Raw genomic sequence first — 13533 nt, 5'->3', positions numbered from 1 at the left:
ATTGCTAGGTAATACTCGTAAAGCTGATGAATTGGAATAATGTTAAACTGCTTAAATAATTCACCCATGTGTGCATAATAGTCAACATTTGCAATGTGCCTAATCGCTTTTTCTGTAGTTTGTATAGTCTGTTGAATAGATTAGCAAGGGAACAAGAGTTCAGGATCACCAGTCAACCTCTAGAGTGTGTGAAGGAGTACCTTTACCTAGGTCAATTAATCACATGGAACCCTGATCACGAGAAGGAAATTCACCGAATAATAAAAATTGGTTGGAGCGCACACGGCAGACATTGTCAGCTCCTTACTGGAAGCTTGCCAGTATCACTGAAAAGGAAGGTGCGCAATCACTGCATTTTACCAGTGCTGACATATGGGGCAGAGACTTAAAGGCTGACAAAGAAACTTGAGAACAAGGACTTTGCAAAGAGTGATGGAACGAAGAATGCTAGGCATAACGGTTAAGAGACAGAAAGAAAGCGGTTTGGATCAGAGAGCAAACGGGTATATCCGACATTCTAATTGACATTAAGAGAAAGAATTGGAGCTGGGAAGGTTATGTAATGCACAGGTTAGATAACCGTTGGACCACTAAGGTTACAGAATGGGTACCAAGAGAAGGGAAACGCAGTCAAGGATTGCAGAAGACTAGGTGGAGCGATAAAATTGGGAAATTCGCGGCTGCTAGTTGGAATCGATTGTTGCAGGACAGGGGTAATTGGAGATCGCAGGGAGAGGCCTTCGTCTTGCAATGGGCATAATATAGGCTGCTGCTGCTGATAATGATGATGATGCGCAGGACTTGTATAGCAATGCATAGAAAGGCAAAGGATATGGAAAAAAAATAAAAAATTAACTTGCGGATTTAAGTGACATTGCTATGCACGTGAGAAAGATAACTGATTTCTTTTTAAATATGGTGATTGACAGCACGCTAACGCAGGAGCTGCCTCTCTAGCATATTGCCGCCGCCTCTAGGATGAATTGTGTCGGTGTCAGTCTTTTTCCTGAGAACACGTATCTCTTGAAACATGGCACTGCAACACCACCGCAGCTACAGCAATGTGCTGCCGAGTGGCTTGTCACTGCATAAGCATTCATATTATTCATATGCTCTCCTGCTCTTTCATTAATACACTGGCCAGTATGGCTTATGTAACAGGCACTACACAAGAAAGGCAACATATAGACCACACCCACTTCACATTCAGGATATTTCTTCTTATGTTTAAGTGCAGTAGCGAACAGCAGCTTTGTTGTGCACACGCTGGCACATGGAATATGCCTTCGCAGGGTAGAGCACACGTAATACCTTGTCTCTTCGTGATATTCTTGAAGTTGTGGCTTAGTCCGTGAACGTCATCCTCGTGCAAAGTTAGGCAGGCCGACCCTGTTGGCATGCACCATCTAGCCCAACAAAATTCCCTGTTAGCCTGGCTTGGTGTGCTCTCGACGCAGCTCAATTCATGTGCAGTCACTTGTGGCAAATGCTGGCATGTTGCAACCACTGTGCCCGTAATTACTGCCCGATGATTGTAAGCGTGGCAGCGGCAGCTTCGTGAAGCAGGTAGCGCAGGGCACACCTTGCGTCTGCATGTTTTTCTACAGGTTGGAAGAGCTCTGTCACACGTGATGTGTATGCAGTGGGTGCTGCGGGGTGTTTCCTTCCCAGGCATTAGCAATGTGCAGTACCAGGTGGGCCGTGCTGAGCTGCTGCTGCCCGAGATGCGCCACCTGTTTGTTGCCGAGGAGCTTTGTGCCGTCGTCAACCCAGGTCGGGCAGGCCTGAGTAAGTGGATCGCCACGTCAAATGGCTGTTGGGGCAATTTCCCATCTGTACTTTGTCTCACTAAATCCACACGATGCAGTGAAAGCTGTGGGTCATGTCAGCCCATTGGAAATGAGAGCCACTCACGTGCGTGGGCAAAAGGAGCAGGGCTTGCCCATTGTGAGCCACTAATTCTCCTCGGACCAGCCTGCATTGTGCTCGAGGGGATTAGTGGTGGACATTGGTGGAGACCTCCTTCTGCTTCTGGTTCCTGCGGCTGACAGAATTGGTAGCTTTTCACAGTGCTGAATGCATCCAGTCAGATAGAGTGTCAACACTTGCTTTTGTCTCGTTTTGTTTGAGGGATGGAAAAACTGGCTAGGTTGGTGTGAATATTTTGTTTTCATATATTCAATCAAATAATATCATGCTATTCAATATTTGCTTAGGTTCGAACTTTAGTACAGCTAAACATCGATATAATGAAGTATTTAACTTTTTATAACTTCTTGTCCATAGAATACCATGTACAGTCGCCAACCAATAAATCAGACACTGATAATCCGGACATGCTTGGTAATTCGGACAGCTTTGCAGCACCGCCAATGGCCCCATAGACTTAATGTGTAAAGACGACCGATATTTCAGACAGCCACCAGCTCTACATTCGGTTATCTGGACTCCATCTGTGGCTGTAGCGTACGCCAACTCTGCTGCCATTATCTCCTCTGGCAGCCTCGACGAGACACAAAGTATGGCCTCAGAGATAACATGCTATATAGTAATCTCTGAAGCCTTGCCTTGGTCGCCGCTCTACGCCTCTGAGATTTAACGGCATCTGCTGACCTTGAAGGGTTTGCCTGAATTGTGAGGTCGCATCAACATCGCGATTATCACATCCTTTTCTAGCACCCCGTGCATGGCCCACTATCGCCATTCTGTTTGTTGAGTTTGTCTTGCGGACAGCATTCTGCCATGCTGTGCTTATTTGGTTAGTTTATGTTCCAGACAGCGCTCTGCTGGCTCCAAGAAGTTTTTCTCGTGAAGTTATAGATAGGCTGCATCAAATGACACCAATGGTGGCCTTGCAGTCTGACTCCAAATGAGTTTCGAGTCGCAGTCCAAATGAGTCTGACTCCGCAACTGAAGAGGCTGAACTACCGCCTACCACAACAAGCTTAAATGCAGACATCATTGATGACCTGCCGCCGTTAGATATGAAGCCTTTGCAGACGTCAAAAGAGCAGTTTTGCTGTGTGTCGAACTGATTGGTGTCGAAATGATTGAACAAGTTCTCCTACCATCAAGCAGCAACTCTGACTCGGATGATAATGACGTGCTGTGTGCTCCGGAGCCCTCCACAGGCGAATCTGACTCGAGCCTTTGCAGTTGCAGTCCTTGCATCGGCCTACAGCGAAACTCAAACTGGCGGAAATACAGGCAGACTTGGTTGCACATAAGCAGAAGTGCGTGCAGCAACACATGGACCACTTGTTCCGTGCACAGGGGCCTTAAAACGTAAATAAAGTGATCTTTCTTTAGATACATTCGTTTTTTTCAGATATTCAATAGCTCGGATTTATTTACGTTCCCCGTGGAGTCCGAATTATTGGTCGTCGACTGTATTTATAACTTCAATATAATGAAGTGTGTTTACACACAAGTTCAATAATAAAAAAATTTCACTGTTGCCGCGAAGAAATACCAAGACAATAAATGGAAACTTCGACAGATGCAGATTGTTAAATGGTTGAATTACAAGTGGCTGTTCGCGAACACACCTCTCAAATCATGCGCCTCGCCACCACGAGCAACTGCCAGAGTGGAGTAACACCATGTTCCGTATAAAGTCCAGGTGCGATAAATCCTATTGCACCCCGTGCGCTGTATGCTTTGGGTGCGAGTGAAAACATTTGAGGGTAAGCCGAGAATGCTTTCTGCTGTGTCAACGATATCTTCACGGCGATACGAAGCGAAGTCAGTCACGCTTTAGCGTCCACTTCACCCTTGTGGCTCACAGTTGCGCCCGCAGTGGGACGACCCTATATTATGTAAGGCATTGTTAGCGAGGAGCGAATGCTTCATCTGCCTCTCGCTTCAATGCCTGTTAGCTTGCAGCTTTTAGCCCAGGAAACCAGCCATGATATTTTCTGGTAAATGAAGAGAATTGAATTGAATTGTGTCTTCGAATCTCGAAATTATACAACCTCCAGTACAAAATGTGGGGAAAGACAACGCACATGATGCCGTGCCATCTCAGCATGCCCATTGCTTACATATGCAACTTGATAAATTCCAAGCGGAAAGGAGCTCACGATAATGCCATCAAGCATACCTGAGTGGAGGGGAGGAAGCGGGGGGCAGGTTGGCACGCGTCTGCTTTTCTAGCGCGGCCGTAGCTGTGCATGACTATCACGGCAGCTGAATGCATACGCAGCTAGCGTGGCCAATTTTAGTGGCAATCTGCTGCATGTGTAAAAAGTGGGCATGCTGAGATGACCTGGCATCATGTGCACTGTCTTCCCGCACATTTTGTACTGGAGGTTGTGTAATCTCGAGTTTCGGAGACAGGCATTGACGCGAGGAGCAGATGAAGCATTTGCTCCTCGCTGCCAGGACTTATCATAATATAGTGTCGTCCCACTGCAGGCGACGCTACAACCACAAGGGTAGAGGGGACGCTAAAGCGTGGCTGACTTCGCTTTGTATCACCACGAAGATTTCGTCAACACAGCATGAAGGCGTCTTTTTCATTGCTGGTTCTCAAAATCAACAAAATGAAATTTTTTCTCATTCAAACGTGCTTTTGGTACGCATGATAATGCGTAAAATTTTACGGCTGCTTCTGTGCAAGAAAAACCCATCTGCAAATTTTCTTGTTTGCATAAAAGGTTGAATTTCAGTACAATGAAATTTCGATATAACAAAGCAAATTGCCAAATCTACCAACTTCGTTATAGCTGTATATGCAAAGGTATAACTGTACATGGAATTTTCGAACAATTCAGAATGAACGAACATATATTATAAAGAACACTTAAAATAGCCAGTTTGGGTTTTGGTGAGCAAATCACATTGCAAATCACTAACCAGGCTCATGGCCAAGGCAAGCCAAAAACAAATTCATTTAGTCACAAACCAATTTTTTGGGGATGCTCAGTTATTTGAACATTCCTGTGGCATCGTGACTTTCTATAGACTGTTCTTTTCATGGGCACTGCCATATTGTGTATGCAGTGGTGTGACCTTTGACTCCGGCTTGCTGGCTTAAGCGAGTGCTCTGTGTTGTATGCCAGGTATACGCTTGGTGGCAGTTTCTGATGGTTGTTCTCAATTGGCACGGTCTCTTTAGCATAATGCAGCATCTCTACATGAGAAGCGGTTCTGTGAGACGTACTGAAGAGATTTAAGTCAGCATGGCCCGAGTCGCTGCGGTGTTGAGGTGCGCAAAGCACCCAACACAGTGTGTGTGTGTGTTTGCATGTTTGAGCCTACAATTAGCCTCGGAGATAAGTTTTGTATTTCCGAAAATTCGTTTCACTAATGCGACCTTACTGCAGCATTCTCACTGTAGTCCGAAACTGTGGCTTGGCTGCAATGAGTAGTTCCAAAACATAAGATGATCCCAACAGTGTTGGGTACTGCTACGGAATAAGCAGTGCTGTTTACTTTGTTCAAATTGTTATCTGTAAATGCGTGACTACTTCGTTTGTTGGACGAGTTTTCCACCCACAAATAAAATAGCTTTGGTTAGTAATAGCAGCAACCCGTGCAGTGCGAATTACATTTGTAGAGTGCTCGAGTGACCATCTGCGGGCTGCGCGAGCGTTTGAAGCAGTGGTAGATGCTGGGTTATAGCTCTGTTCTATACAGCGTATGGCCTAAGCATGTGGCATGACCATCCGAAGTCTTGTTAGGGCATTAGCACATTTTCTGTCTTTTTCTCACGAAAGGAGGAGACGAGAACAATTTTTTTTGCTAATCTTGTTTGTTCCATCCTCTACAGTGCATTCACCACTTGTACAGAAATTCATTCCTCACAAATAGCTGACGGATTCTCTTTATGTGATTCCCTTCGTTTATTACTGCTTTACAGGGCAAAAAGGCAATGCCAAAAGGCAAAGGTCATATCAGTAGTACGCGTTACTTGGCTAGTCAGTTGATACTAAAGAATTTTCAGTTTTACAGCGCTCACCTTGTCTCCTCTCCCATTCTGTTTCCATTTTGCACTAACTGACCATAAGTCTTATGGTCAGAAATTGGTCACAACGCTTATACATGTATTGTGCTGGTTTATTAACTGCAGTGATTGCTGTGTTGAGTAACACGTAACCACTGTGGCTGTTAGTGGCTGTGGCGATGCACTGCTAAGCACAAGGTTCCGGAATGAAATACTGGCCACGGCAGCTGCGTTTTGATGGGGGCACGTTAAAGAACCCTTGGTGGTCTAAATTAATCCGGAGACCTCCACTACGGCATGCCTCATAATAGTAGTTTTGGCTCGTAAAACCCTAGAATTCCTTCTTGAGTAACGCCATTAGGCTCATACAGGAAGCTAGTGTATACAAAGCATAGTGATTTCAACTCTAGTAGACTTTAATGGAAAGATCGCTGTGCCATTTCTCGCGTTAGTAAACAACTTGTGGAAACCACAGGGCATGTGGCAGCTCTGAGCTCTCAAAGGAACACGAGCTCTGGTGATCCCTTGAGTGCAAAGTGGGTGTGAAGGGGATGAACACGCGGTAATCTGATTAAGCACAGGGTAGGGAGGTGGGGGAGGCAGGTTGCGCGTGCTTATATACCCTGTTCGCCTAGTGCGTGCATGTCTCCTCCTCTACCCTTGCTGTGGCTGTGCATGACTGTCCATATGCGGTCCATGCGCCATATCTTGGAGGTAATCTGCAGCAAGTACAAAGGCTGAGTCGAGATAGTTGATGCCATGATGCACACTGTGTTCCCGTGAATCTAGTGTTGACGGTCGCACAATCGCAAATTTCCGAGACAGGGTGTGAGACGTTCGCTCGACTTGTGACAGCAAGTGTTCGTGGTCATCGAATGACATCTGTTCTTGTTTACTTGAGTTGCATGTGACACCAATAAAACTACAAAACTTACTTCTCATCTTTGTCTCTTTGCTATCACCATCAATGCTCCACCTTTTTTTGCGATACTGTGACAATTTTTTATCAGGACGACTATCGCTATATTTGGACACTATTGTTTTTAATTTGTGGGCGCCCATCTGAAGACGGCTGCTGGCACCAAGCGCAGTCAGCCATGGCATTGAAGGTTTACAGTGCCCCGCTACGCAACACTCGCAAATCTCGGATTCTGTGCACCACGCCGATGCATTGTTCTCGGCGTGATCTGCTCCTATAGCTCTTGTGCTCATGACTGCATTATTATGGCCTGACCTTGTGATTTATTTGTATAAGTTCCTTCTGACAAGATAATATCCATTATGAAATTTCTGGAATTATTTTACTGCTGAGACTTTAAAACCCCAAATTAACAAAATTCATGATTTAACCAAGCTTTTTGCTGCTTCATTATATTGTCGCGGTACAACATGGACAGAAGACAGGGAGACGCTCTTCAAGAACGATAGGACAACCTGTTCAAAAACAAACAGAACAGAGACACGTCTTCTTCGTCCTCGTCCAATCTCAGTGACCCACCTGACGGAGTCCGTTAATGCCCCCATCGTCGTTGTCTGCATAGAATACACGCATAATTTGTCCCTCCCTAAGAGAGCATTGCCCCGATGGTAGACCAGAAATGTCACTTGCGGAAGTAAGGATCCCTGTCATAGTTATTCGCTCACATATGGCTTCATGCAGACAACGTGCACAAGTTGAGGACGGTGCGTGCGGCACCGCATGCAATTGGGACTATTGGGAACGACCTCGTACGTGACATCACTGAGTCGCCGCTATACTCGATATGGTCTGAAGTATCACCTTAGCAGTTTCTTGTAGATGCCTCGCTTCTGTTAGGTGTCCAAACCCACACTCTGTCATCGACTTCATAGGTTACTATTCTACGGTGAAGATCATAGCGGCCTGCATCGTAGTCTTGCTGCTGGCAGATCCGCAAGCGCATGAGCTGCCTAGCCACTTCTGCGCATTGCGTAAACACATCGGCGTTCGTGTCAGTGTCGTCAAAGTCATGTGGAAGCATCGCATCCAACATCGTTCGTACATCCCGTCTGTGAACAAGGGTGAACAGAGTCATGCGCATCATCTCTTGTTTCACTGAGTATACGCAAAGGTAATGTAAGATAAGATGTCATCCCAATTTTTATGTTCAACACCAACATAGATTGAGAGCATGTCTTTGATTGTTTTGTTTAGGCACTTCGTTAATCCATTAGATTGTGTATGGTAGGTGGTTGACTTCCAATGAACCGTTCCACTTAGCAGCAAGACGTGATCTAAAAGTGCAGCCGTGAACGCGGTTCCTCGCTCTGTTATTACGAGGGTTGCTGCGCTGTGTCGCAACACAACATGGTCACTGAAAAAGCGCGCCACCTCGGCTGCTGTACTTCTCTGGATTGCCTTTGTTTCAGCGTAACGTGTGAGATAATCAGGTGCGACGATAAAAAAGCGATTCCCTGGAGTAGCAGTAGAAAGAGAAAGTGGGCCCAAAATATCCATTCCAATTTGATCAAATGGTCTTCGAGGAACCTGGACAAATTGTAGGAGGCCAGCTGGTTTCATCGGAGGTGACTTGCACCTCTGGCAGTCGAGACAAGTGCAAACATAATGTTTCACGGCGGTGGTAAGTCTCGGCCAGTAGTACCTTTGCTGCACTCTGGCCAATGTTCGCGTGTTTAAGTGACCAGAAGTCACCTCGTTGCGACAGGCTTGAAGTACTTCCGTATGAAGAGCTGCAGGAATGACGAGCAGATAGGGGGCCCGGTCGAAGAAAAGTTTCTTTTGTGAAGGGCTTTGGCCTGTTAACAAATCGATAACAGTCCTCTTGCGAAAACTCTATGCAGTTTCACAGATCTTCCCTCTAAGTAATTGATTAGCACAAGCAACTCAAGGTCGTCTTGTTGTTGTGCGATGGCGGATGTGTCCAGAACACAGAAATGCTGAGTCTTCTTCTTCGGGTGGAGCAGGCAACTCTATCGGCAATTGAGACATGCAGTCAGCATCCATGTGTCGTTTCCCCGACTTGTACATGACAGTCATGTCAAACTTTTGCAGCCTTAGGCACCAATGCACTAATCGTCCAGAAGGATCATTAAGGTTTGTCAACCAACAGAGTGAATGGTGGTCGCTGATAACTGTGAAGTGGTGGCCATACATATATGGGCGAAATTTCATAACCGCCCATACCACGGTGAGGCATTCTTTCTCAGTTGTGGAGTAATTATCCTCTGTGCGTGAGAGTGTTCTACTTGCATAGGCAAGCACTCATTTTATGTCCTCCTGCTGCTGCACAAGAACAGCTCCGAAGGCAGCATTGATGGCATCAGTGTGGAGCAATGTAGGAGCGGTCTCATCAAAGTGAGCAAGCACTGGAGGTGTCTGGAGACATTGCCACAAGTCATTGAATGCACCTTGCTCTTCATCACCCCATACAAAAGCAACGTCGTCTCTCGTCAGGCTAGTTAACGGCGACGCAATATGAGCGAAGTCTGCAATAAACCGCCGGTAATAGGCACAGAGACAGAGGAAGCGCCTGACAGCCTTTTTATTGGATGGTACGGGAAACTGTGCGACAGCGGCAATTTTTTCGGGATCCGGGCGGACACCTGCGTGGCTGACAACGTGACCAAGAAAGTGTAGTTCCGCAAAGCCAAAGTGGCACTTCTCTAGTTTCAGGGTGAGGCCAGTGGACCGTATGGACTGCAGAACTGCTTCAAGCCATTCGAGGTGTTCTTCAAATGTTGTCGAGAACACAATATCGTCGTCGAGGTACACTAAGGTTTTGCACTTCAGACCCGAAAGCACAGTATCCATGAGGCGCTGGAATGTAGCAGGGGCAGAGCACAAGCTGAAGGGCAAGACCTTAAATTCGTACAGGCCGTCCGGCGTCACACAGGCAGTTTCTTCACAGTCTCTCGGGTCTACTTCGATTTGCCAATATTCACTTTTTAAGTCCATTGAAGAGAAGTAACGTGCATGTCGAAGCCTGCCAAGTGAATTGTCTATACGGGGAAGCAGGCACACACCTTTTTTTGTCACCTAATTGAGTTTTCAGTAGTCCATACAGAAATGCAAGCTACCATCTTTTTTCTTGACTAGAACTACAGGAGATGCCTAGGGACTTGTTGATGGTTGGATCAGGTCATCTTCAAGCATTTTTGTCACTTGTTGTTATATGGCTTTACATTCTCTGGAAGCCACACGATAAGGATTTGGTGAATTGGCCTTACCGTATCCTCTGTAATTATTTGGTGCTTTGTTAGAGGTGTCCGATCGATGCAGGGCGTCGACTCAAAGCAGTTGTTGAACTTAGCCAGTAGTGTAAGAAGCCATTCTCGTTCGTGCTGCGACAAAGCAGTGCTGAAATCAAGTATAGGAGCTGGGTCTTGCGTAGGCGCTTCTTCAAGTAGTGAACAGCAGCCACGAACGTTCACAACACCGTCAAAATAAGCCACAGCCGTGCCCTTTAATAGGTGCCGCCGCTCTGTGCTAAAATTTGTTAGCAACAGGTTCGTGCGCCCGTCGGTGACATTCACGATTCCTCATGCGACCGAGATACCGTGAGTAAACAACAATGTGGTTATTTGGTTGGCAACTCCTTTGCAATGAAACGGTACATCACATGCTACCGAACCAAGGATACATGATCGAAGTGGGATGACGATGTCGTCTTCTGTTAGACGAAAGGAGTTGTGTTGCGGCGATAAGCAATGGACTAAACCAGGTCGCTTATAAAACGTAATCATGCGGTCCGGGATGTTAATTATGGCACCACATTCTTTTATGAAATCCATTCCAATAATCAAATCTTAACAGCACACAAGAAGAACGATGAAAGTGGCCATGAAAGAAGAATCCCTGATGTTAACTAGCTGTACATCTTCCAGTAGGCAGCAGTAATTGGCTGCCGGCCGTCGTTATGTGAGGTCCCGTCCATGGCATCTTTACTTTCTTCAGGTGGAGAATGAGTTCCTGACTCCTTATAGAAAGTGTGTGGTGAGGCTGTGCGTGTTCTGTGCTCGGCTGACCTGCAACGGAATAATAGGTATGTTAAAATCGAGGGGTTCCTGGCGCACGCGGGCAACAATGCGTCGGAGAAGCACGATAACCACAGCGAGATGGCACACGCAGTGGCGCGAGCGCTAACCAACCGTGCCACTGCAACCGACCGTCCAACGCGGTGTAGTGCCAAGGACCGCATGACGATGTTCAACGAACTTACACAGTCTCACTGCCTGGCTCGAAGGACTTTCCCACCCCCGCACCCGGGGCTGAGCCGTGCGAAGGCGGTGCTGTTCAAACAATTACAATCTGGTTCGTTACCCACCCCAGTGTTAATGAATCATCTGTACCCGAAGGTATATAGGAGTGATGTGTGCCGCGTGTGCCAGCGGGAGAGGGCCACCCTGACGCACATCCTATAGCATTGCACCAAGTTCCCCGACGAAGCTTTGACAAGTACAACGATTCCGCCGCGACTCGCGGCTGCAGTGGAATGCTACGACCACGAAATCCAAACCTCGGCCGTCCAGCAAGTCTCGGAGGCTCTTGAAAAACAGAAGCCGAGCGAAATCGACGGAATGTTGCCCCTCAGGGCGACCGACTGTGGGTGTAACACGCACTGGAGTTGAGTAGAAACCACCCGCTGAGAAGACGTCAGGGTCCGCATCGCAGCGCCATTTAGTCATGGTGTCATTCTGCAGGTGACTAAATAAAGTTGTTTCTATCTCTCTCTCTCTTCTCATGAGTACATTACGCGCATTGAAATAGTTTCTTCCGTATTAGTAATGAATAATATCGTTTGTATTGGCCAGTTTGCGACAATAACATAGCCATGTCCACTTTGAGGGGACAGAGATGGGCGCACTTAGCTGCCAGTTACATAGAAACACATGGCAGGCACGCTACGGAAACTGCGGCAATACGGCACGCTTCTGCTATGGGTGGGCGAATATCTTAGCTGTGTTACAAACATTGGCGTATGAATAGGGTACACTTCTAACGTATCAGTGTAAATGCGGCTACTATCGTTGCTGCTTACGATTTGTTGCGTGCCCACGAGTGCAGACGAGAAGAATCTAAAAGCGCCTTTTTTGTTGTTGACCGCAACCATTATAAAGCCTACAAATAATAAAGCCAAGGCAAGCTTGGTTGTAGCTTTTCTTTTCTTCGTGGAAGTGCGGAAAGTGATGAAAGGAATGAAATGGGGCATCTGCTTAAGAATTTTAGGTGCGTGCAGACTGCTTGGTATGTTTGAAGAGTCGTTTGCATAGAATTCTACAGATGGTAAGCGCGATCATCATTAGCTAGAACGACATATCGCTGTAGCAAGTACAGGGTGCGATCATTATACGGGAAAGGAAAAAAATCGAATTTTGACGACGAAATTTTGGGGTGCAATCATTACGCGAGTGCAATCATCATGCAAGTAAATACGGTAAATACGTTATTAATGAAGTTTCACTGTAACATGGGAATGAACAAACGTTAGATGCACAGAACTGACACTGGCGGAACTTTCATTACAATGTAGCTTTAGTATAAGCTTGCTGCGCTTGGCCTGTTCTGCAGTTTGGACACAGTCATCGCTGGATCAACTAGGCTTCACTAGCTTCAGTTTCGAGGGGGCGTTGGCAACATGGCAGATGACGATGCTGCGGGGATGCTGGCGACATATAAAAGCCAAAATATTGCTATTTTTGCTCCACCTGTGCAGGCGGAGTCTGAATTATTGAATGGTGCTGTAAGGTATATTAAATTTCGGTTGTTGTCATATATTATGGAGCGTCATATTATCGTCATAGCTTATGGAGCAAGAGACAGCGCCGCAAAGCAGTAAAAAAAAGATTCGGATCCTATGCACTGTGGGATTCGATGCAAGCTAAGCTATGTATGCTGTTTGCTTTCTAAGCTGTGTATGCTGTTTGCTTTGATTGATGATAATTAGCGGTGATGTTGGCAGCAAATGTGTAATTTCTTCAGCATTTAGTCCGGTACGAGAGTGATGAGTTGATATTAAATGTTACCTTGCTTGCACTACTGCTGTGTGTCTGCGTAGTCCATAGAACATACAGGGAGACAAACATGTCTGCTTGAGGCGTGTCACTGTTCATAATCTCTGAGAGTTGAGCATTATCACTGCCTCACATGGCACATCGCTTCGTGGTAGAAGTGTTAAACTTTAATTGAATTATGGGGCTGTACGCAGTGGCACAACCAGAAATTTCGTTGGGGGGGGGGGGGGGGGTGGCTCAAGTTGCAGCTCGCCCTCCTTCTTAAGAGGAAGCTTTAGCTCGGGTCCTCCTATCTAAATACATGTGGAAGGAGAATTCATTTTTCTGGGCAACCGCTGCACTAAATTTAACGAGGTTTGTTGCATTTAAAAGAAAAACCTAAATTCTAGTTACTGTTAGTTTTGAATTTTTCATTTAGGTTGTCAATTCTTAATAAAAATTGGCCAAAGTCGCAAATTTCAGAAAACGAAACTTTCAATAAAACTCTGGGTAACTCAACAATAAAAAATGATATCACAATTCTGTGAATTGCATCAAATAGTACATCTACAGCAAACAAAATTGATATGTTACATATGAATCCCAAGAAATTTAGT

At 46.0% G+C, this 13533-nt stretch overlaps 1 protein-coding gene across 2 annotated transcripts in view; it reads left to right on the top strand.

Moving 5' to 3' along the window:
- Positions 1-13533, top strand: part of LOC126539905 (tRNA (uracil-5-)-methyltransferase homolog B-like) — an 87407-nt gene that overhangs the window by 66937 nt on the left and 6937 nt on the right. Inside the window, exons 12-13 of one of the 2 annotated variants that reach the window (XM_055075700.2) lie at positions 1672-1788; positions 2776-3312. In XM_055075700.2, the coding sequence (XP_054931675.1) occupies positions 1672-1788; positions 2776-2873 (215 nt within the window). In that variant the 3' untranslated portion in view covers positions 2874-3312. Of the gene's footprint in view, positions 1-1671; positions 1789-2775; positions 3313-13533 lie in introns of those variants that run through there. The other variant, XM_050186723.3, reaches the window with a different exon arrangement.

Source organism: Dermacentor andersoni, chromosome 2 (assembly GCF_023375885.2).
Source record: "Dermacentor andersoni chromosome 2, qqDerAnde1_hic_scaffold, whole genome shotgun sequence".
NCBI lineage: Eukaryota > Metazoa > Arthropoda > Arachnida > Ixodida > Ixodidae > Dermacentor > Dermacentor andersoni.
Note: the sequence above shows the minus strand (reverse complement) of the source record. Positions and strands in the feature narration are given on the sequence as shown.